This window comes from Primulina huaijiensis, unplaced genomic scaffold (genome assembly GCF_012295235.1).
Source record: "Primulina huaijiensis isolate GDHJ02 unplaced genomic scaffold, ASM1229523v2 scaffold34775, whole genome shotgun sequence".
Taxonomy (NCBI): Eukaryota; Viridiplantae; Streptophyta; class Magnoliopsida; order Lamiales; family Gesneriaceae; genus Primulina; species Primulina huaijiensis.
Window position 1 is genome coordinate 1 of NW_027358107.1, and position 23,559 is coordinate 23,559.

The 23,559-nt window shown below is 32.2% G+C and overlaps 2 protein-coding genes across 2 annotated transcripts; one reads left to right on the forward strand and one right to left on the reverse strand.

Annotated features, from left to right (window-relative positions):
• The first annotated feature begins 4,342 nt into the window (after positions 1-4,342).
• LOC140968261 (dehydration-responsive element-binding protein 3-like) lies at positions 4,343-5,165 on the forward strand. The gene has a single exon (XM_073429166.1). The coding sequence runs from the start codon at positions 4,479-4,481 to the stop codon at positions 5,139-5,141; it is 663 nt and encodes a 220-aa protein (XP_073285267.1). The 5' UTR covers positions 4,343-4,478; the 3' UTR covers positions 5,142-5,165.
• A 6,650-nt stretch (positions 5,166-11,815) lies between these two features.
• On the reverse strand, positions 11,816-16,848 carry LOC140968260 (probable inactive ATP-dependent zinc metalloprotease FTSHI 2, chloroplastic). The gene is made up of 11 exons (XM_073429165.1): positions 15,294-16,848; positions 14,556-14,728; positions 14,248-14,349; positions 13,995-14,159; positions 13,665-13,805; positions 13,222-13,380; positions 12,856-12,941; positions 12,623-12,701; positions 12,396-12,518; positions 12,194-12,250; positions 11,816-12,119 (listed from the first exon to the last, which is right to left on the reverse strand). Exons 1-11 carry the CDS (start codon positions 16,627-16,629, stop codon positions 11,907-11,909), a joined length of 2,634 nt encoding a protein of 877 aa, XP_073285266.1. The 5' UTR covers positions 16,630-16,848; the 3' UTR covers positions 11,816-11,906.
• Positions 16,849-23,559: the final 6,711 nt, after the last annotated feature.

Here is a 23,559-nt window from a genome sequence, read left to right on the forward strand (position 1 = left end):
TTGTGTCTGCCTTCTGCAACTGTTGTCGCTTCGCTGAATAATATTAATCACCGCCTGAAGTACTGGCCACATTTCTTTGAGAACTCTTCTCGATACTCGTACACTCTTTCTTTAAGTGTCATTCACTGCCACATTTAAAGCAGTTAATATTTTTCTTCTTACTTCTCGACTTTTATCTACCTCGTCTTTGGCTCCTATTGGAGTCATAGTCCATAAATCTTCTTCTTATCATCGGTAAAGCCTCTGCATACTTCGAAGTTACCAACCTATCTTCCTTATTCTTGCTCCGGCTTTCTTCTTCGTGAACCGCAGTTAAGATATTGTCGAATTTTAGAGAGTCAATAAGAATATTGTTGGTTAAGTTAATGATAAGTTGATAATATGAATCTGGTAGACTTTGAAGTAGAAGCTCTGTGCATTCGTTTTCCTCTATTTATACCCCCATAGAAGTGAGTTAGGCAAATAGAGTATTAAGTGTGTTGATATGGTCGGTCATCGATGAGGATTTCGCCATCCAAAGAGTATAAATCCTTCTCTTTAGGAAAATCTTGTTGTGTAGTGACTTGACCTCGTACAACTTTGTCGAAGTATCCCAAATAATTTTGCTGTTTTTATTTTAGAGATACTTGGCAGTACTTCGTCTGCTATAACCAAGTGTAAATTGACAACATGATTATCATTAATCTCATTCCACTTTCCATCGTCTGTCATTTCCACCTGTCTATCTCTAATAGTCGCCAAAAAATTCTCTTTCCTTAGAACTGCTTGTATCTTTATTTTTCACAACATAAAATTGTTTCCATTAAACTTTGTTATCTCGTACCTGCCCGCCATTATGTCTACAGCAATTTAGTAAACTGGACAAAATAATCCTATCTTATTAAAAAATATTTAAAAAACTTTTCTGACGTGGAAGATCAGTCTAGGCTGCAACCACAGAGCATACTCAGAATTTTAAGAAATTTTAAATTACAGCTTTGATACCACTTGTTAGTCCCATGTGAGGCAATTTGAGATAATATATGAAAATAAAATATAAAATTGGTCACGAGATTTACGTGAAAAATCTCTAAAAAAATATTTGGGTAAAAACCACGACAAGATGAAAAAAATTCTACTATAATATTTTATGGTGTACAAACACTCACTGTATTTCTAAAGAGAACTCATACTATTTTAATAAAGGAGAACGAAAACCTCACAAATATTATAGAACTAAGTACTTAAATGTTATAAGATGAGAGAGAACTCAATGAAAAAATATTTGAATTATGAAAGAATGCATCCATTCATAGATGCAATTCTTCGTCAAGAACGTTCCGTACAGTTTCATTGTTTGAATCAAGATGTCAATTTTGGTTTTTCCGACTTTTCCTCATAATTGTTGTATACCCACCTTGGCCGACAGAATGGGTTGAGTAATATTGATGCAAATCCTTAACCTCATAAAATTACCAATACACCGGTCATTAGAATCAACTTCAACCGTCAGAACCGTCCCAATAACAAAGTCCCAAGTCATACCATCGGGCAGAATATGAAAAGCTTGAACCCAGAAATGCTTATGCTTATGTTGGAAAAGCCCCAAATCACCAGAAACAAAACCCTCAAATTTTCGGACAACGAGAATAGCACGATTATAGGACAAGGGTTCCATCTTGATAACCTGATCAATGTCACCAGCATGCTCAAAAGTGAAAACAAAGTGATTATTTGCTAATGTCCATCTCTTGACGGCCCTTCCATAGACATTGAAAAGTGGTCACAAAGTTCTTTTTGTCCACTAACCGTGGTGTGAGAAGCGTAGGCGTCCTTTGGAAGCTAGTTCATCACTGATCTCAACAGCTTTATCCTCTTCTGGTGTAAGAGAAAATGACCGTAGTTGACCCATTATCAATGTCACATGGATGCGGTGTTGTCGAACATAAGCTTTATTTTCTCAAAGTTTTTGCAGAGGGCCGCGCCAACAGTTTCCAATTTATGCAGTAAGCAATCATTATTTATTGTTTTATTAGTGCCATATGAAATATATACATGCCTATAACATGTTTGATAAAAATTCTGCAGATAGATTTTGTGATAATTGCTTTTCATCTTGCATCATAAATAACTATTCTTGTAATTTTGTGTGTTTTGCATATCAAAATTTATTTACTGACCAAAAGTTGGCTTGCGGTGATTTCAGTCTTACAATTCAGGCTTCAAGAAGAGTTCGAAATTTGGTGAAAGTATAAAGAGTGTTCAAGATCAATTTGCTTAAATTGACAAAATCTAATGTCAAACCTACAATTTATTCCTCTGTTTGCCAAAATCTTTTTGGTAAAAACATGAAAAATGTTGGTTGATGTGATAAAAATGGTTAATCTTGATTCGTACTCCAACTTTTAAAATTCAAATATGAGTTTTCGTCTTACTCTTCTTTGAGCCAAAAACTTGTGTGAAACGATCTCACGAGTCGTATTTTGTGAGACAGATCTCTTATTGGAGTCATTCATGAAAAAATATTATTTTTTATGCTAAGATTATTACTTTTTATTGTGAATATCGATAAGGTTGATTCGTCTCACAGATAAAGATTCGTGAAATCGTCTCACAAGAGATCTACTCTTTCTTTAATCAAACTAATTTTCATGCAGTCTTCTAAAACCTAATTTTTAAAAAGGAAACCATGACGAGGTAGTTTGCATCCTCATTCTCCCTTTTGATCCTTGTCTGTTTATTTTTTAATAATATTTCTTCCTTTATCGTGTCTTAAGTATTTTGCAGGGAATTTGCCTTACCATAGCCCTACTTTGAAATATTTTAATCGATAATTTTTTATAATCGTGCAGTAAAATGGAGTTAATAGTTTTACCTTTAAAAAAATGGTTGTAATAGTGTCATTTTCTTCATTTATATTTTGATCGTCTTGTTATATACGCAACGCGTGTAAATATGTCGTCTAATAATATATATAAAATGTGAAATCCTTGCTGGTCCAATCTTGTGACGCCAATTAAATTTTACCGAAGGAATTTTAATCAACTTAGAAAAATAATATTTAAAAAAAAAATTATTTTAGTAAATTTAAAACTTATCGATAATTATTATTGTAATTCACTTTCCAAAATTTTAGAATTCAAATGTTATCTGTTAAAATTACAAATACATCATCATTTTTCTTTAAAAAATCATACATTATTATCATGTAAACAATTATTACAGACTTCAACGAAAGAAGAACAAATATTTTTGTGTTAATTGTTAGTAGCTTTATATAAAAATTAGTTAAACTCCAAAAAATAATTATTAAAAAACTAATTATACAAGTATGTAATACGTGCATAATCATAATAGTATATTATATAACACGATACATACCTTATAAGATGTGATTTAGGTCTTGCTGCTGAAAAAGCTCAGGATGATTGCATCAGGTGTTCTATGACAAGTCTAAAAGACAACCTTTTAAAATATTAATTAATAGGCTAATAAATTCTCTATTTTAAAAATTCAAACACGTTTAATTACTGCATTAAAAAAAACTAAATCACATTTACCTCATTTGCAAGATATTTGATGTCCGATTTTAAAAATACTGAGTTTTAAATACAAAAAATTTTAAATCAAGAGTTTTCGTTTTTTCAGGTTTTGCAAAGTGTGGTGATGCAAATTTAAAAAAAAAAAAAAACTGATAAAGATTTAAGTGAACATGAATCCTCTTTCCTCACATTCAGTCTTATGTTGTTGTGAAAGCTTACCTAAAACACATGTATATTGTAGCCTTTTAGGCCAAATATGATTTGTCAATTCAATAAATTGAATTCGGGATAAATTGTTCTGAAATCCCTAACAGCAAACAAAAACTTTGCCCTCAGTTTTTCTGTCGGATTTTCTAATTTGAAACTCTCATACACAAAAAATTTCTTTGTTCCCAGGTAGAAATGATATCGATATATATTTGTTTGGGTATAATAAAATATTTTTTTTTATTTTCTTTAAAAATCTCACAACCAATTCGGACACCCAAACTGGAATTTTGATTGTACGAAAGATCAATATCGCAAAAAGATCAATATATATAAGACAAATGATTTTTTTGGTCCACTAACTTGTCCAATTTACGGATTTTATACATCAAGTATTGATTTTAGGCTATTTTAGCTCATGTGCTAACTTGAAATACGATAAGTCAACATTTTTCAATGTCCAACTGCATTTTCATTTACACGTCAACACTTAGACGAAATATGATTAAAAGCAAAAAAAAAATTCAAAGTAAATGTACCAAAATTAAAATTTGAAAATTCACTGAACTAAAATCCAAAATAAAAAATTATAGGATCAAAAATTATTTTTCCATACATATATAAACACAATTTTTGTACGTGACCACGGATGGGGGCCATATCAAGCTTCAACTAACCCTTTTCCTCGACCCATCTATTAATGTAAAACGTATTAGCAAAATGCATTGAATTTGCGATATCCACCACAAAATGGGCAAACCACCTCGCCCATCAGCAAAAACCATCGTAGCCACCACTTCCTCCGCCGGACCAACTCGCGTCTACATGCAAAATCCCATCTCCGGATCTTCAATATCCCACCAAAGAAACACAAACCCTTCCGAAGATACTGAAAACAAATGCGAGAAAAGATCAAGAAACAGTGGATGCAAGCACCCAAATTACAGAGGCGTGAGGATGCGAAGCTGGGGAAAGTGGGTAACTGAAATTCGGCAGCCTCGGAAGAAGTCGCGCATTTGGCTCGGAACTTATGCCACAGCTGAGATGGCGGCTATAGCCCACGATGTTGCAGCTTTGAGCATAAAGGGTAGTTCAGCGATTCTGAATTTCCCTCAACTCAAAGATTCACTGCCTCGCCCGGATTCGTCCTCGCCGCTGGATGTTCAGAAAGCGGCGGCAAAAGCGGCGGGCATGGAGGAGCTGACCTCGCTCTGCACTTCGTCGCAAGAAAGCATCAATCAGGAATCGGATGATCAACTTGATGAGATTGTTGAGCTACCGAGTTTGGTCGACGGAAGAGGTGGTTATGAGTTCCCGGTGGTTGACACGGAGGAGGGGTGGCTTCTCCCGCAGTGGTGGGCGTCGGACAAAGAATTTAGTGAATATTTAATTGATCACGTTGCACAGCTTTGAGACAATGCATTCTTGGTATTATTATTAATGTTTTTTCTGTTATTATATATACTTTCCTTATTATATATATATAATTAATAAACTTTTTTAAAATCAAATAAAATATCTATAAAAATGTCTGAAATATTTGAGACTATATATCAAATTTTTTTATGTCCCTTATATATATATGAGTGGAACTAAAAATGGTGGAATTTTCTTTTTTCTATTATTCTTAACTTTAGAGAATGGTTGCAATTGATATTTCCCAGTATATTTCTAACTTTAGAGAAAATTTTAAAAAAAAAATTAGCAAAACACATTTCTTTTTGTTTTATTAGAGAAAAATACACTTCTAAAGCAAAATATATAACATTTTCTTTGTCACACTCACACATATAAAAAAAACTTGTGTGAGACGGTCTGACGGGTCGTATTTTATGAGACATATCTCTTGTTTGGATCATTCAACAAAAAGTATTACTTTTTATGTTAAGATTATTACTTTTTATTGTGAATATCGGTAGGGTTGACTCATATCACAGATAAAGATTCGTGAGAACATCTCATAAGAGACTTACTCCTTACATAGACATCAGCTAGCTGAACAAATTAAAATAATACTTTTCAATAATTTATACATAAATTTTTTTAAAAACATGTCCAACCTTAATTGGGTATATATCCTCTTAATTCGATAAATTCCTAAAATAATATTGTAAATTGGCTTATATAAATTATATTTTTGGTACTTTAGTTTGTAAAAATTGTATCTTAATGCAAAATTTTTTTGTTAGAATGCTAACATGATCACATCGGATATATCAACATTATTCAGATGCTAGCCATATTAGCATTCCGAAGGATAAATAAATAAATAAAAGCACAAAAAAGAAATTTATTGCAAGGACATTGAATTTTGATTAATTTAAAGGACCAAAACTCTATATAGTTCAACTTATACTGAAGTTTTTGAAAATTTCTCCAATTAATACAGAACCAGTACTTCCTAATAACATAACTTGTAAGGTTGTTCAAATGTGTAATTTTCACCGAAAAATTATTTACATGTGATATGAGAAAAAACATAAGATTATCAACTTTACTTGTGTAAGGTTGTTGATGGAATTGATTGGCTGTTGTAACACTAATACGGGTTTTTTTAAAAAATAATTTAATTTTAAAAATTTGTTTCAAAAATAATGTAAAAAAAAAAAAATTTCCAAAACTACTGCAATCCGCGCTTACTGGAACAGCGTCCGCGCTTCGTAAGCACGGACGCTAGTCCAAGTAAGCGACGGAATATTTTAGCGACGGAATATATATAAAAACCGTCGCTAAAATTGAATCATTTAGCGACGGTTTATTAAAATCGTCGCTGTATTGGAATCAGCGACGGTTTTGGAATCGCGGTTTTGGAATCAGCGACGGTTTAAAAACCGTACCACCCTACACATACTTGTATCAACAGCGTGCACATGTACGCCGCGGATAATATTGAACTTTCAACGGCTTTCAATTTTGCAACGTGCAATATGCGCTACGAAAAGCCATTTTTGTTGTAGTGAAGATAGAGAAAAAAACAAACAAGAAATTAATCAAGACTGGGATATCTCAATTGAATGTTGTTCATTTTCCTCAACATCATTCTGTGGTCGAATGTCATGTACAAGATGCTGCGGACCAACATTAAGCAAATTTGTAAAACTGTGTATGTTCGACCAAGACGGAGTCTTAAAATCCTGCTGACCAAACAAACCAAAGTCAGCCACCCCTAAATCACTGAAAAAACTAGGTTGAATAGTAGAGGTTCCTGAAAAAACTTATTTTTTGATGAGCTTATTGTCTGTTTTTTTTTTTTATCTTCACTACAACAAAAATGGCTTTTCGCAGCGCGCAAATTCTTTTTCCACGGCGTATATTGCACGCTGCAAAATTGCAAGACGTTGAAAGTTCAAGATTATCCGCGACGTACATGTGCAGGTATTTTGGCATTTAGCGACGGTTCAAAACCGTCGTTAATTAGCGACGGCTTATTAACCGTCGCTGATTTCAATAAACCGTCGCTAAAATTAGTGACGGTTTTTAAACCGTCGCGTATTCCATGTTAGCGACGGTTTTATAAACCGTCGCTAATTAGCCACGGTTTTTATATATATTGCGTCGCTACAATATTTCGTCGTCTATGTGGACCAGCGTCCGTGCTTACGAAGCGCGGATTGCAGTAGTTTTGGAAATGTTTTTTTTTTACATTATTTTTGAAAATTTTTTTTAAAATTAAATTATTTTTACAAAAAAACCCCACTAATACATATAAAAAAAACATATATTATTAGTCTATTTTAGTTGGGGAGAAATTGGTTATAATTTAGTTATCGGACGGAAGATTTTACACTGAATTTGAGACATTGATGTCAGATAACGAGGTTACGAATAGTAGATAATATATGCTACTTTTTACTTCTTATTAAATTTTAAAACTTTCTAGTAGAATCATGCAATTATATTCTTCATGCATTTTTTTTTTTTGAAGAAAAAAGTTGAGATTAAGATTAGTTTTGGTAGTTCGTATTAGGATTCAAATGAAAGTTTATGAGATAATTGTCAAAATTGATCTTCAAATGATTTAAAAATAAGAATAATTAGATTTAATTTACAATTAAAACCACTGCACAAAGTGATTAAAAAAATCGTATAAACTGAAAATTCCACAAACGTCTTGCATTGGACGTGATAACAGTGTTTTGACTAATATTTAACTATTTTCTTCTGCAATCATAAATCAATCATAATTTGATGTTCCATTCCAACTATTTAAAGAATAATTGTGATTTGACAACAACTTAATCATAGTTTAATTAGCAATTACTTGTTTAAATTAATCACACTATTTGCAATATTAATAAATTAAGGACAAAACAACTTTTATGAAAATGACTTTATTTATATATATTGTTTTGATATATTGTCCACTCATCTTCTCTATCTTTGTACTTACACATGAGCTGATACTTATATATTAGATATACAATTTAGATATGTTTTATCGCATCCAATAAATAAGTGTCATCTCATTGATGGCCATGGAAGTGGACTGATAGGATCAAGTGTTTATCACTAGACCAAAAACTATAGCTGTCAGACAAGGCGCATATTTATTTCCTTATACTTGTGATATCGCAGAATGCACCTACTTATTTGCTAATGGGGTCAGACTATTAGCTATATGAGTCCGAGGAGGTACGAATCTTCTGGTGGGGTCTTATTTTCCTTAAATATCAGTTTTACCTTTTTTCTACTTGTCGGTCATGTCACAAGTAGAGAAGGTTTTACCCGTTAAGATCTAGTGTCACTTTTTTACGACTAATTTAGCCAACCAGATCAAGCAGTGCAACACCAGCAGCTTGACACACAAGAAATTTATCAGGGAGTTGCTAATCTCTGTCCTCAGCAGAGATAATTTAATCCGTTAAAGATCTGATATCACTTTTTTATGATCCACTTAGCCAACCAGATCAAACAACACAACATCAACAGCTTGAAACACAAGAATTTATCTAAAGTTACTCATCTCAATACTACTATTATTGATGTACACTTAATCCAACATAATTACGATAAATAAACATTAACACATCAAAATTATATATATAAACAAACAATGGATTCTGAAATTTTCGTTCGAGCCAGGAAGATGCACGGTTATCTTTTGTGTGGATTTTGCATGTTGAGATCATGTTTTCCTGTGTCAATAAAGTAAAATCAAATTGTCTTTACTTTTAATTTTATTCCTCGCACGTGAAAGGTAGTTAACCTTTAGCAATCAAATGTTTGACCTATCAAATTTAGGTCCAAGGGAAATGAATAATGTCAGTACGTAGTCGTTTTCTTATTATTATTATTTTTTTTACATTTCGATGAATATTGAATAAAATTTCGAAATAAAATATATATAACATTTCGTTATGAACCTTGTCTATGGTCAAGTTAAAAATTGAACGTTCGTCAAAACTTATTATTAGTATTACTCAAACATGATTTTGACATATACAACATATCAATTAATGTATATATTTTCGCTTGTTTTCTCAAGTATCATACCAACAATTGTATCTATTTACCGTCTATGAGAATTGAAATCGTGTTTTTTTAATTTCTGATATCAATTATAAGATTATGCATTTATAATTGTTATCGAGAAAAACAATTATAAATATTGAAAAAAAAGCTTATTTTTTGTTTAAAATTTAAAGATTTTGAACCTACATAAAATAAATTATAGATATCATGTTTAGGATTGATATGATCGTCAAAATAGGAGAAAATTAGTTAAATAATTTCGGTCAAATTTTTTTTTTTAAGAAAATGACATCCTCCGATGTATTTTTTTAAAAAAAAGATTTGAACCAAATTAAAAAAAGTACCCCTATTTTTTGTTATCATCATGATAATAGTATTAATTTTTGAATTATTATTTAACATATCTTTTTTTTTTTTGGTTTCTTGTCAGCATTTATTATTTTAATAAAATAATGGGCCCGTTACATGGTACAAATAATTGACAAATGGATTGCGATATTAATAATAATAATTAAAAAAAAGAAGATATAAAGACATGGACAATCAATGTTGGTACTTTTGAAACTTAATAATGTTTCTAAAAAAACTTTAATTTCTAAAAAAAAAATTTGTTAAGGTATGAACATTTTAATCGTGAAATTAGGGAATATGGAAATAATGTCTACGTGCAAAGAAAAAACATACAAATTTAATTCGTATATTTTTGCTTTAAAAAAACAATTTATGTGTATTTTAATTATTTGATTTGACTACTACATTTGCCTTAAATCTTGCTTCTAATCGAAATTTGGGTTCTGATGGCCCATCCTAGAGGTGGAAAAAAATATCGAATTTTTGGTATACCGAGGTTATCGTATCCAAAAATATCGAATTTATCGAAATTGTATACCGAAATTTTCGGTATGGTAACGGTATGGAATTTGAAATTTTCGATATATACCGAAATACCGAAATAATATATATAAATTTAAAAATATTTTTTATATATAAAACGATATTGTATCAAAATAAAGAATTTAACTTCTGTTTGGACTCATCATTTTGGAATAGTCCAAATCAAAGTTCAGTAAAGCAACTCCACTCATAGTTGAGAATTTAAACTGTTGAGAAATCTTATCTTTATAGCATAACTTTACAGCTAACTAGAGGACTGGATGCTGATCATCGACTTGTTGAAAAGCTGACAGGCTTCAGAAATCACAGGACCTCAGACATTGTTGTAAAAATAGCGGATGAAGAAGTCGCACATAATGTAGTTGAAGTTTATTGGTGTTTATTGATTGTCTTGGATCTCTAGACACATGTTGCGGTTGGTATTTATTGTCTTTATGGATTTGTTTTGTATATATCTTTCCTGGTCTCTTTGACTGTCTTGAGGGATTTGTTAAGTATTGGTAATCATTGACCTTGAAATTACAAGAGAATGAATTTATATATATATATTTTCGGTATGACAGTATTTTACCGATACCATACCGACTTTTCGGTATGCCGACTTTCGGTATACCGAAAAGTCGGTAAGATAACGGTATCATTTTTCTCATACCGATATTTTCGATACGGTATACGGTATCCGAAATTTCGGTATGATATACCGTACCGACCACCTCTACATGCAATGCATAATACATTAACAATAAATTAAAATTGACCATGATTTGAAGGTATGTATCATGCACCTTTAAAAAATAATAATTTGGTAAGATGTAGTGATTACAATTTTTAAATACGTAACCCAAATAATTAAATATATACAAAAACTCTTATCACACCGTTTTACGGGTAATTTTTGTTAGACAGATCGTCTATTCGTCTCGATTCATGAAAAATATTTTTTTATGCCAAAAATATTATTTTTACTCCAATTATAGACCGAATTAACCATATCTTCCGTGAGACGATATCAGAAGCCATACTCTTAATATAAATGTAGCTATCATTAAGATCCTTAATTTTAAAAAGTAAATTATATATTATATTAATGGGAAGCATTTTGAGATGCAACTTGCAAGTCACCATATTTAATATTTTTTTCTTTTTGTTGTCAAGTCTATTTACTCCCCTACTAGGAGGATTTCTTAATTATTTATTTACAGTTGATTTGAATCTCATAAAACACGAGGAAAAGGAGATGATAATAAAAAAATGCAAATTATATTAGAATTCATAATTAAAGAAAAATAAAGGGATAAATTAATTCGATAATAAGTTACTGATTATTAAATAAGATTTTAATTTCAAACATAGTACAATGAAAACGAGACCTCNTCTTTATCCTTGTTTTCAGGCGGCTGAATTGACTATGAACGAATTTAAAATATACAATGTTTACAAATGAGTTTCAAGATCGAAGTACGATTTATTTGTATTAAAGTATAATAAATGTCTTTATATATGTTTTTAGAATGGATATACAGTAAAACGAAATCATGAATATAAATTATATTAAAATAAAGATTATTTATTACAACCGAGTCAATAAATTCCTTAACCAACCATTGGTTTACAGAACATCTACTCTAACACACATCTCACATCATGCCGAACACGGGGTTAAGGGTAGGCGTCCCTCTGTCGAAGATCCATAAATCCACGATATCTTTTGTTTCGTTAGAAGATCAGTTGTTTCGTGACACTTCGCGAAACAATTTCAAGGCAGAGATTAATGAATTGAAACTTGATATACCAAGGCCACGATCATGATCATCAGCTTCCAGGGAGAGCTTCTTCCATCATGTCAGCAATGATTTTCTCAAGTTGTTTTCGTTTTTCGGCCCTGAGATCAAGGATGTTTTGTGGCATTGGTTGAAGAGATCCGTGCAACTCGACTAGGTTAAAAAATTCTTGCTTTGTTAAACTCTTCTTTTCGACAAGAGCATCAACAACAGCGTCCATAAGTTCACGGTTTTGCTGAAGAATCTGCATACAGACAAGGAGTGAAAAATCTTAAAACCTTGTCAAGAAATTCATTGCCTACTGTCTTCAGATTTTACCTTTTTTGCACGTTCATAACAAGTATCAAGAATCCGCAATGCCTCTGAATCAATATCCTGAGGGTAACCGAAGAATGATGGTAAGAAAGATTACAGTCTTTTCAAGATTTCGGTTTGGATATGCTGGATTTTGGTAAAATTGAATGAAATTTGAAACGGGAAAAGATTTTGCACGAGTACAAGAAAGTAAAACAAGAATTACGTCTATTCTATCTTCAACCCAGAAGCTGTTCAAGCCATATTGCTTGTCCGAAAGCCCGCCAAGAACTAGACTCCGTGCAGCTGATCTAGCATTATCTGCTGTCTCTGCCCAAATGGTACTCATCTGCAAAATTTAAAGCAGATGATATTTTATATATCCGAGAAAAAAAAAAAGAAATAGTTTGAGAAAAATTTTAAGAAAATTAAATTCGAAAATCGTCTTGTTACCTGAGCCTCCCCGTACCACAGTTCATCAGCTGCACGAGGTGCCAGCTGGACAGTGATGTGATCCAAGAGAGATTGCCGACTGCGAAACAAAATGGGCAAAACATTATCCCCAAGTGAGATTTTCATCCGCACAGCCAAAAATTTTATCTCAGAGTAAGGAAATCTGATATAACTTTCAAGAAATGGGTATGAAAAACATGAAACATCATTGCAATCAAATGGAGTCGTCAAACCTAAGCATTCCTTCCTTAAATTTAACGTGGTCCATTTTGAATCGTACATAACCCAATTCCCTTCCAGCTCTAGGAGAAATAGTTACCTGAAAAAACACAGCAGACGATTCAAGACATGCATCAAGAAGCAACAAACACAACATTTTCTGTCGAAGATTATTTTCTGTAAAAGCTAAGTCTGAAATACTAAAATAGGAAAAAATATAATTTGCATCAAAATATAAAATAGTTTGTAAATAATACTGAGAAAATAGAATAAGCAAGAATCATAAAAATTAGCTGTCTCGGAAAAAAAAGGTATTATGTCAAAGTAAATTAGATGACCTCACATAAGAAGTAAATGAACTTGGAAAGTGAAGAACATACAAACTCGATATTCTTGAGATCAGGAAAATTCACAGCGACCACTGCCATGGCTGCTTCATTTATAGCTACTTGCTTCCACGTCTCAGGGCTCCTATCTTTTCTATCTAGAGTGCCTCGTTCTTCGATTTGTGCAGCTTGTAACAAGTCATCGGTTGTAATCTACGTAAAACAGAAACTTGAATATTCACAGCTACCAAGTCATTTGCAAAACTCAGCGAATAAAAAATTACTGTGCAAAACATTCCACGCTAAAGTGAATATGCTAACAAACTTTACTCAAATTTCACAGGGCATGCATATATGTCAGAAGTGGATGTTTTAGGCTATGGCAGAAATAAGAAAAACAAATACAAGCGTGCCAACGAAATTTGTCTATTGACTGTCGACCAAATTGAAGATAGAGGATAAAGTTTCAAATTTTTCGTCATTTCAAGAGTGAATACCTCAGTTCTTGAATCACGCATCATATTTATAGCTGCAATCTCAATGATGTTAGCCAGTTCAGCACCAACCATTCCATCCGTCATACTAGCAACTGCCATATAGTCCAAATCCGGTGCAATTGGCTTTTTCCGAGCATGAACCTATTTCCTCATAATAGCATCAAAACAAAGTGGTGCTTTAGAAAAGAAAACATAAACTTGTATGGAAAAATAGTCAGAACTTAGTACTCAAGAAAACGGGCAAACAATAGATTATCATATTATCAATCGCACATGAAAACATCAACACGCAAACTATAAACAACAAATACACATATGAAAAAAGCACACCTTAAGTATCTCAATGCGACCGATAAGTCCAGGCTTAGGGATATAAATTTTCCGATCAAACCTCCCTGGTCTCACGAGTGCTGGATCCAAAATGTCAGGCCTGTTTGTGGAAGCAATAGTGATGACTTCACCTCTACCTTCAAACCCATCCAGGCACACAAGCAGCTGAGTAATGGTTTTGGAATCACGAGTGAATGTGCATCCATATACTTATTCATCTAAAACTTGAGGAAATTCAGTGAGGCCACAATACCTGATTTAGAGTAGCATCTCGTTCTTGTCCACCAGATCCCTTAATCAGACCACGTTCCCTTCCAACAGCATCAAGCTCATCGATGAAAACAACAGATGGAGCCTATGAAAAGTCACACAGAAACACTCTCGTATATTGAGCTTTTCAATATGTTACTTAATTTTAGCTTAAGAACATCTCTGAAAAAGTAAAAGCCACAATAAAAATTCGTTTTGATGGAAAAGGTCCATCAAGAAAAGTATTAGAGCACCATTATGCATGAAAGTTTTGAAACTGCACAAAATAACCAAAGGAATAGAAAAACTAACATTTTCCTTTGCTTCTTGGTAGAGAGCACGAACACGAGATGCACCAACTCCCACGTATATTTCAACAAACTGGGAAGCAGATATGGAAAAGAAGTTTACACCAGCCTCACCAGCCACAGCTTTTGCTAATAACGTCTTCCCTACTCCAGGAGGTCCACAAAGTAGTATACCACCTGAAATATTTTTCAGCATAATCCCAACCCAACATCAGATCATGCTAAAAGTATTACAGAACAGGGGAGGGGACATGAAAAGAAAAAATAGCAAATTTTATGATGGAGTAGCAATAAGGAAGCATGTGTTAATGCGGAAAATCTGGTCTTTTTTATTGGTTATGTTACTTGCTATGTTCCTCAACCAAGATGAATAAAACAAAATATGTTTCTTGTAGCCCAAATGATAAGTACCAGATAATTATATGATTAATAAAAACAACAATAAGTCTTAATCAACATTCTGAAGGCCAAACAGTTTGTAGCTCAGAGATCAGACACACCTTAACCACAAAGCTTGCATAAGCATTAAACTCAAATATCTGATTATGTCCTTAAACTACAAAACTTAGAGAGTAAGAGTCATATAATGAACATAAAGTTTTTTAGATATGACATACAAAAGTAAAATAAAGCCATAGTAGAAAAAATCCTTGTGGTTATGAACCTTGTATTGCATAAGAAATACCCAACAATAACAAGATAAAAAGGAAACAATGTAGTTCTTTATTTGCAATAATCTAACCAGGTATTTTGACCCCACGCCTACGATACATTTCCCCATGGGTAAAGAACTTCACGATCTCCTCAAGCTCAAGTCGGATTTTCCCAAGCCCAGCAACATCCGTAAACTTCACATCCACCCCTCTTTCCAAATACTGTGGAAGTCTCCTATTTTGTGCTCGTCGAACACGTGCACCAGACTTCATAAATTGTTTTGCCATTTTCATATAGGGATTATCTTCCCCCTTTTCTCCACCTTCCTCATCATCTCCTTCTTCAATACCAGCAACTTCCCTCTCCAGCTCCCTCATCTTCTTTTTCTCCTCGGCCTCAGCCTTTTCTATCTTCAACCTATCTTCATAATCCTTCTTCTGCTTCCTATAATTAAGAACCACCGTGCGGTAAAATATATAAAAGAAAACCACCCCAAGACCCGTAGAAACATTTGAATCACTAGCTAATCTATTCCACATAATCGCATTGTCCCGTGAGCTCTCACGAGCTTGGCGCAAAGACTCTTCATACTTTATCTTTTTCATTTCCCTCCTCTTTTCCTTCTCCTCCATTTTCTTCTGCATCTTCATCGCTTTTTCCATCATCTCCCTGTCCTCCCTCATCCTCTTCAACTCCTCATTCCTCCTCTGCTTAATCTCCTCTCTCATCCTCTTCAACTCTAATGCCTTCTTAGATTGAGGCTTCTGCTTAAAGAACGAGAACATCCATTTAGGAATTTCCGACAAAACCCCAAGATAAGGCTTTGGAAACTCAGGCGTTTTCACGGGGGGGCTATAAGCATTCATACAAAGACCATCAATCTTCAACTTATCCCATTCTTCCCAAAACTTAGAATCACTTTCAGCTGAAGGTAACACTATCCTAAGAACCTTATTATCCTCTAACACCGCCAAAACGACCTCGGGCCTCTGCTTTAATCCCACATTAGGTGGCTTAATAACATGCTTAAGCTTATTTTCCCTTTTCAAATCCAATATTTCAGTATAAGGAAGCCTGTGGGACACCACAGGTAGCCCTTGTGTCCATTTTTTCAACTCCTCGGGCCTTAAAGCTTCATGCTTCTTTCCCAAACGCTTCTTTTCCGAGACTTTGGCTGCTGCTGAGGAGGGTAGCGGCAAAGAACCCGAGATTACAGTTAATGTCACTGCAAGTTGAAGAAAATTCAATGAGTTTCTCCTGAATTTTGATACCTCCACCTCTTGTCCAAATTCATTATCTTTTTCCGGGTATTTTGCAAGACAACATGAAATTAGGATGAGGGTTTTGGGTTTCTTGAATTTTGGGTGAGGGTAGCGGGGAAACGATGGTAAGAATGAAGAATTGAGAATGTAATTACATGCCATTAAATCAAGATTATTGCATAAGGAGAAGAACCAACTAATATCAGAAAAATTCAGCCAATTCTTTGAAATCAAGAGGAGAAGAATTCAAAATTGATGAAAATTGAGTCCAAATTCCCGTAGCTAACATGAACAACTTAGGAATGGGGGCTGAAGTGAACTACATAGCGCCTACCGGCTGAGAGGTGCCGGAGTTTGACGAGTGGGCTGTTTGGGCCCAAGTGGAGGCTCGTTTTTAATTGGGCTTTTTTGTATATTTTTTATTCAGATATATAAAAAGCCTGTTTAAATTTTGAGAAAATACTAACATAAAATTAAAATCTTTATCAAATTTTGACAGAATTTAATTATTAAAAATATCATACATAAAATATTGGAATAGTGACAAATTCATATATATATATTGATCGAATTTATTTTAAAAGACATTACAGTAGTTCATTTAATACGTATTTTATAATCTTAATTAAATTTTATCATAATAAAATTTACAATTATTACCAATAATCTTTCCAATATTACAGTAACAAAATCAAGCATTTGGAATTGGAAACTAATGTGGAAATCAAAGTTTATTGTTGCCCTGGTTATTATAATGACAATGATATGGGTATAAGTCGAGTTCTTTAGGCCCCATTCAGGGTCGGACCTCCTGCGAGGCCAGATAGGCCATCGCCTCAGGGCCGGCCTTCATAGGGGCAAAAAAAAAATCATTGGTCTCGTGTTGTTGAGCCTCACACCTAAATAGTATGAGCATTGGACATTAAAAAAAATTGGGCATTGAACCATTTGTGAACATGATTAAATATAATGATTGTGTTCATTGGGGATTTAATCCAATTGTGTAGAGCCCAAACAATACAACTACATGGCTCATTAATTAAATTTGTAAAAATTTTGTATGCATTAAATGGTAATGTTTGTCGAATATATTTATCACTTTATCTTGGACCAACTTGTTTGTTAAACTTTTATACTTCACTTGTTGATTATTTGGTCTCTTTTCTTGAATTTATGTAGTTGGACCTATTTCAAAAAATAAAAAATTGTGATACTTACCCATTTTGTATATCTTTATTTTCTATTTTCTTAATAAAATATTATATAAATTATTTAAAACAAATCATACATTTTTACAACATTAGTTCAACAAATTTATCATTTGTTATTTTGATAGTTTATATTGATAAATTTCAATTTTAGTAACGTATCTTACAATTTTTAGAAATTTCAATCTTTTTCCAATATAATTGTTATTCCAATATAATTGTTCATATAACAATGCATTACGTTATTGCCATGTTGATATTGTGATGCTACAAATTGAACTTTACGGTAATTTATCACAATAAATTTAAATTAAATTCGTACCCACATGAACTGATACCCAAGTTAACGGGTTAGACCCGTTAGACTCATAATATCCACCAGACTTTTTTTTTTCACATATCTAATTTTTAACTAGTAAATTCGTGCAAAAAATTAAATAAAATAGTACAAAAAAAGCTACACAAAATAGTTCAAATTAAAATTCGGGTTCATTATGTTGACCTCTATTTTAGGTTTATTACAATTAAAAAAAAAACTCAAATACGTGTGAAAATAACAACTACCCCTTATCATTTTTACCTATCTTATATATTACCTCATCCATTAAAAAATTAATAAAATAAGTTTTATAATCCAACAATCTCTACAACATTCCAAAATTTACCATTTAATTAATAGAATAGGTCTCTCGTGAGACGGTCTCACGAATCTTTATCCGTGAGACATGTCAACCCTACCGATATTCACAATAAAAAGTAATACTCTTAGCATAAAAAGTAATATTTTTTCATGGATGACTCAAATAAGAGATATTCTTAGCATAAAAAATAATATTTTTCATGGATGACCCAATTAAGAGATCCGTCTAAAAAAATATGACCCATGAGACCGTTTCACACAAGTTTTTGCCTAATTAATATTACACTATTACTTATACAAATTATAAATTTTAATGTTTTCATAATTATTTTCTTGAGAAGTTTTTATATTTTTAGAATTGGACAAATTTGATTTACTAAAAAATATAAGTAATCCAAAAAATTCTAAAACATTCAAAATATACCATTTTCTTAATATTACTTCTATAAATTGTAATTTTTAATATTTTCGAAATTATTTTTTCGAGGATTCACCTTAATTATTTTTATTAGTATAATATTTTAAATATATGAAAATGTAACTGTTTTTTATTACTTTACTTTGATTAGATTTAAAAATATTATCAAATTTAATTGCACCTTAATTAATTTTATTTTAGTAATTTTTTATTGGCCTGATAATTTTAGGCAGGAAGTGAACTCAATTTTGCAATCTGGTTTGGCCTCATAGATTGAACCAGGGGTTAATGAGGCACAATTGTCTATAGTGGCGGGGTTATGGCGTGGTCCTGTAGTAGACCAGGTCACGGGCCGAGTTCAATCCAGGTCCAGGTTGGGAAAATACTGACCTTTAACCAGCTCGTTAGTGGCCGATTACGTCTTGGGTCGCGGAACTGTCAAGGGTTCGAGTCCGATTAACCGCTGGTTCCGGTTCGATTTTTTTTTAAAAAAAAATTATTATTTAAATAATAATTTAAATTTAAAAAAACTCGCACTTATATAGTTATATATATTTAAATTTCAAAAAATCGCACTTATATAGTTATAACTATATATAACTATATAAGATGTCAATGTATCATCTTTTGATATCGTTCACGAAGTTCACTTAACTTTACATACGTACATTTAGGAATGACGTTGCACAATCACTCGCATTTCCTCTCGTCGTTTTTCTATATGTTCTTTCAGTGTCTTATTGGTCTTTTTCATCACTTTTAATATGTTATATACGACTTGAGGCTTTTGACCAAATATCGAGCAAATATGGGCTTCCGAATTTTCCGACCTTAAGCTAGAACGTCTATCATCCAATGTATTTCCCCAACATTAAAAGCTTATTCCACTGCAATTGATAAAAAAAGAATAAGCTAGAATTTCTTTTGTCATTATAGACACAATTGATATACTTTTGTTTTTTACGACCAACATAGCAATATGTCGAAAGTTTCCTCGTCTGCATCACTAAAACCAAAAGTAATTGTAAAATAATTATCAAGTTTCTGACTAAAACTTGAGGATCTTCGTGGACATTTTGTCCATTCTCTTAATAAAAGTTGTGCTTTATTAAATTTAAAAGTCCAGAAAGACATTTCGGGAATCGGTCTGATTCTTTCTATGTTCTTTCATGTGGAATAATTTCTCCATCATATTTGGTGTTATATTTATTACAAATATCATATAAATGAGTCTTAATATTAAAAAAATGAGATAAATGGAATCATTTTCATATTAGAGTGTTAGACTTAATTTGATTGTGGTGATGAGAGTCAAAACCAGTAGATCGTGTTAGTAAAACCAGAAGACAGTACATAAGCAGAAGTTTTAGTATCGCATTAACAAAGCAGTACTCTTCGAGTACTTATCAGCTTAGATAAACAGAAGCAGAACTTGAACTTTACTATAATCAGAACTTATCGAACACATATTAAATGTTACCGTTACTTTACCGAGTACGAGTATTAAATGCATCATTAATGCTGAGCAAAGTCATTTAATATGTTTTACCAATTTTGGTATGAAACAAGACTGATTATTCTGAAGCTTTATGCAGGAACCTTTTTGGGTAATAAAGCTGATTCTATCAGAAGTCAAAGAAGCGGTTTTGTTTATAGACGTTGGAATCAAGACTTCTCTAAATACACAAGATCAACGACGTTTATAGGTTACCCTACCTGAACTCAACAACGAACATATTCTCTATTATACAAATGTCGATTTGAGCACTCAGAATTACTTATCATCTTCAAGCTCAATATACAGAAAAACAGCACATGCTTCATAGTAGATATATAATCTTTTGAGATTATATTGTGCTGACTGTTTCTTAATCTACAAGCTATTCACGTTACTATATCTTTGAGAAGAGTTTGTAAACTGGAAAAGAGTATTTTCCAGTATTCTACTATATTTGTTTTTACTGTGTTGTGTAACTAAGAGTTTCAGTAGGTTAAGGATAAGCTCTACTGAAGTGGGCGTGTACAAGTGTTGTACTTTAAAACCCAAAGTCTTTTAGTGATACTTTCTGGAAACAGAAGAAGGGAAGACATAGAAGATTTTATCTTCGAAATTCCAGAAACAACCATTGATCTACTGCCTACTGTTCTATTGCATTTCACTGTACTCCATCGGATCGTTTTCGCACTTACTTTTGTGATCTGGTGGACTTACTTTTGAACAAGATAAGTTATAATCTCTAACATGATTCTATCATCCTTTGCAAAACACCCAACAAAAGAAAGAATTTATTCACCCCCTCTAAACTCTATATCGATCCTCAACACAGGGTCTAAAGAATCATAATATAACGTCAACATTTCTTGAGTATCGTCACTATGTTTAATATGTTCACTAAAAATACATGCAATGTTGCAACAATGTGTTAAAACTAAATTAGAAGTAAGATAATAAACACTGGATAATTGGTCACTAACATCATTAAATTTTTTTAAAATTTCACAAATATTTGTGCATATGTTTCATTGATTTAAAAACAAAGAGCTTAAATATGTTGATAAAAAAATATGCATAATAAATTTTTATATTCGAAAGACGATAATAACAATTTATATGTTAAATTCCAACGAGTTGGAATGTCTTGTGCAAACCGTTTAGGCCTCATACCATTTATTTTGCAAAAGTTTCTCCATTATTTCATAAATTGAGAATGTGTCCATAAATAATGAATTGTGATCCTAATTGGTTAAATATGTGTTTCTAATTTTTTCTTAATTCATATTGAAAACACAAATTTAAAATTTTATATGTGCACCTAATATGAAAATTTTACCACCTAGTACTGATTTACATTTTTGAATAAGCTCACTAATATTAGAATTAATTGCACTAGCATTATCAAAATAAATTGAAAAACTTGAGAAAGTAGACCATATTAATCTAAAATAACAAATATAAATTGAGAAATATTTTGTGTTGTGTGTGGTTAATTAAAACATCTATATGCAAGTAATATTTTTTAATGTTCTAAGAACTGTCAATCAAATTATATGTACAACTCATATATGAACAACTTTGCCAATGATCATTCCAAATATCTGAACACAGAGAAATTTTATTATTTAAACTATAAAATTCTTTAATTAATTTTTTTTCAACCATTATTTTTAAGTGTGTGTTTGAGTGTGTTTTGTGGGATATGTCTAAATAAATTATCTTTTGAAAATTGGGTTTCTACCCGTGCAAATTCTTATATTAAGTGTGTGTTTCAGTGTATTTCGTGGGATACGTCTAATATAAGAATTTGCACCGGTAGAAACCCAATTTTCAAATGATAATTTGTAACTAAAACTAAAATAAAGTTGTTCAACCGTGAAAAATCTAGCCGTTCATTCTCTAAATTTAGCTTCGAAAAATTTTAAAAGTTAAGAATCATTACCCGATTGAGAAGATAATGTCTAAATTTGAGTTTGATAACGATCAATAGCAATTTTCATCATATGATTATTCTCGATGTGCCGTATTAAAGTTTTATAACCACCTCTTTGTTGAAATTTGCAACTTTTGAATAATATTGCATTTGACTTGCAAATCACCGGAGATAAACGTCATATTTTCACAATGTTTGGTGAAGATATCGGATATCGAGCGAGGCACAACTCGAGTTTTAATTTTAGGAGTCGTCAGATTGCTTTTACTTTCTTGACTTTGATGATGATATGTTTGTTGAGCCTATTGTTCTCGTTCTTGATGTTCCTCATCGGAAAAATGAATAACATAGTCGTCGACATTGAATAAAAGAAAATATGATGCTTGAACTCGGGTGAAATGATGTCATTTCCTTTTTCTTTGCCATCCTTACGACTTGGTCTGGTTTCGGCCATTTGTATAAATATAAAATTGAAGTAATTATGAAAATAAATCAACAATTGACAAAAAACCAATAATCGAGAATTGATTTAAAATAAAAAAAAATTAAAAATAAACGATCGGAGGGTTGAACCGGTCCAACTCGGCGAGTCGATGAGTTTTCTACCCGTAAACCGTAACCAGACCTCTTTAGGGCAGTTCTGGTCACGGTTCATCTCAAACCCGTTGACCTGGTTAACCGGCCCGTGTTCTGATTCAGGTCGGGTCAGACTAACCCTTGGCCAAGCCTACCTTGTAGATTATAGTTGTCGATTTGGATTTGGTAAGTTCGACGAACTCGTCCCCCAACTAAAACAAGACGAGCTAGATTACGATTTTGACGGCCCGTTTGAAAACATGTCAAAATGAGCTTAATCATTTGAGTTGCGGCTCAAGAAGGGTTGAGGTGGAGTGACCCCACCAATTCTTTTTATAAGAAAAATTTTAGTTTATTATAAATATTCATATATAGTTGATAATTTTTGGGAAAAAATAGCAAAAAAAATTATGTGTGTTTGGTTTTGTTTTCGAAGAAACAAAATTTGAAAAACCTAAATTTCAAGGGATCGAATTCGCAATATAAATTTTAAATATTCAAGATAAAAAAAATAATAATAATACTAAGCAATCTCTAATGACAAATATCAAAATATTTCTTACGTAAATCGGGAGAGAAAATTACAAATTTAATCAAGTAAATTGGTATGTTTTGAGTTTAGTCTTGTAATTTATTAAAGTTTGGTTTTCATATAATATTTTGAATTTTTTCCGTTTTGCACTTTTTTTTGCTCAAAACTATTAAATCCATTGAATATGACGTGGTACATGTGACAAGAATTAAGATCACATTACTCAAATTAATATTCATCATATAAAAAAAAGAGAAAAATAAAGCAAAACAACCTAATACTTCAAAATG

Bases quoted from the DNA above. Each gene is read 5' to 3' on its own strand.
- LOC140968261 (XM_073429166.1), top strand. From the start codon at position 4,479: ATGGGCAAACCACCTCGCCCATCAGCAAAAACCATCGTAGCCACCACT.
- LOC140968260 (XM_073429165.1), bottom strand. From the start codon at position 16,629: ATGGCATGTAATTACATTCTCAATTCTTCATTCTTACCATCGTTTCCC. The intron at 14,729-15,293 runs GTTAGATTATTG...AAAATATTTCAG, and splicing joins GCGTGGGGTCAAAATACCTG to GTGGTATACTACTTTGTGGA. The intron at 14,350-14,555 runs GTTAGTTTTTCT...GACTTTTCATAG, and splicing joins ACCAAGAAGCAAAGGAAAAT to GCTCCATCTGTTGTTTTCAT.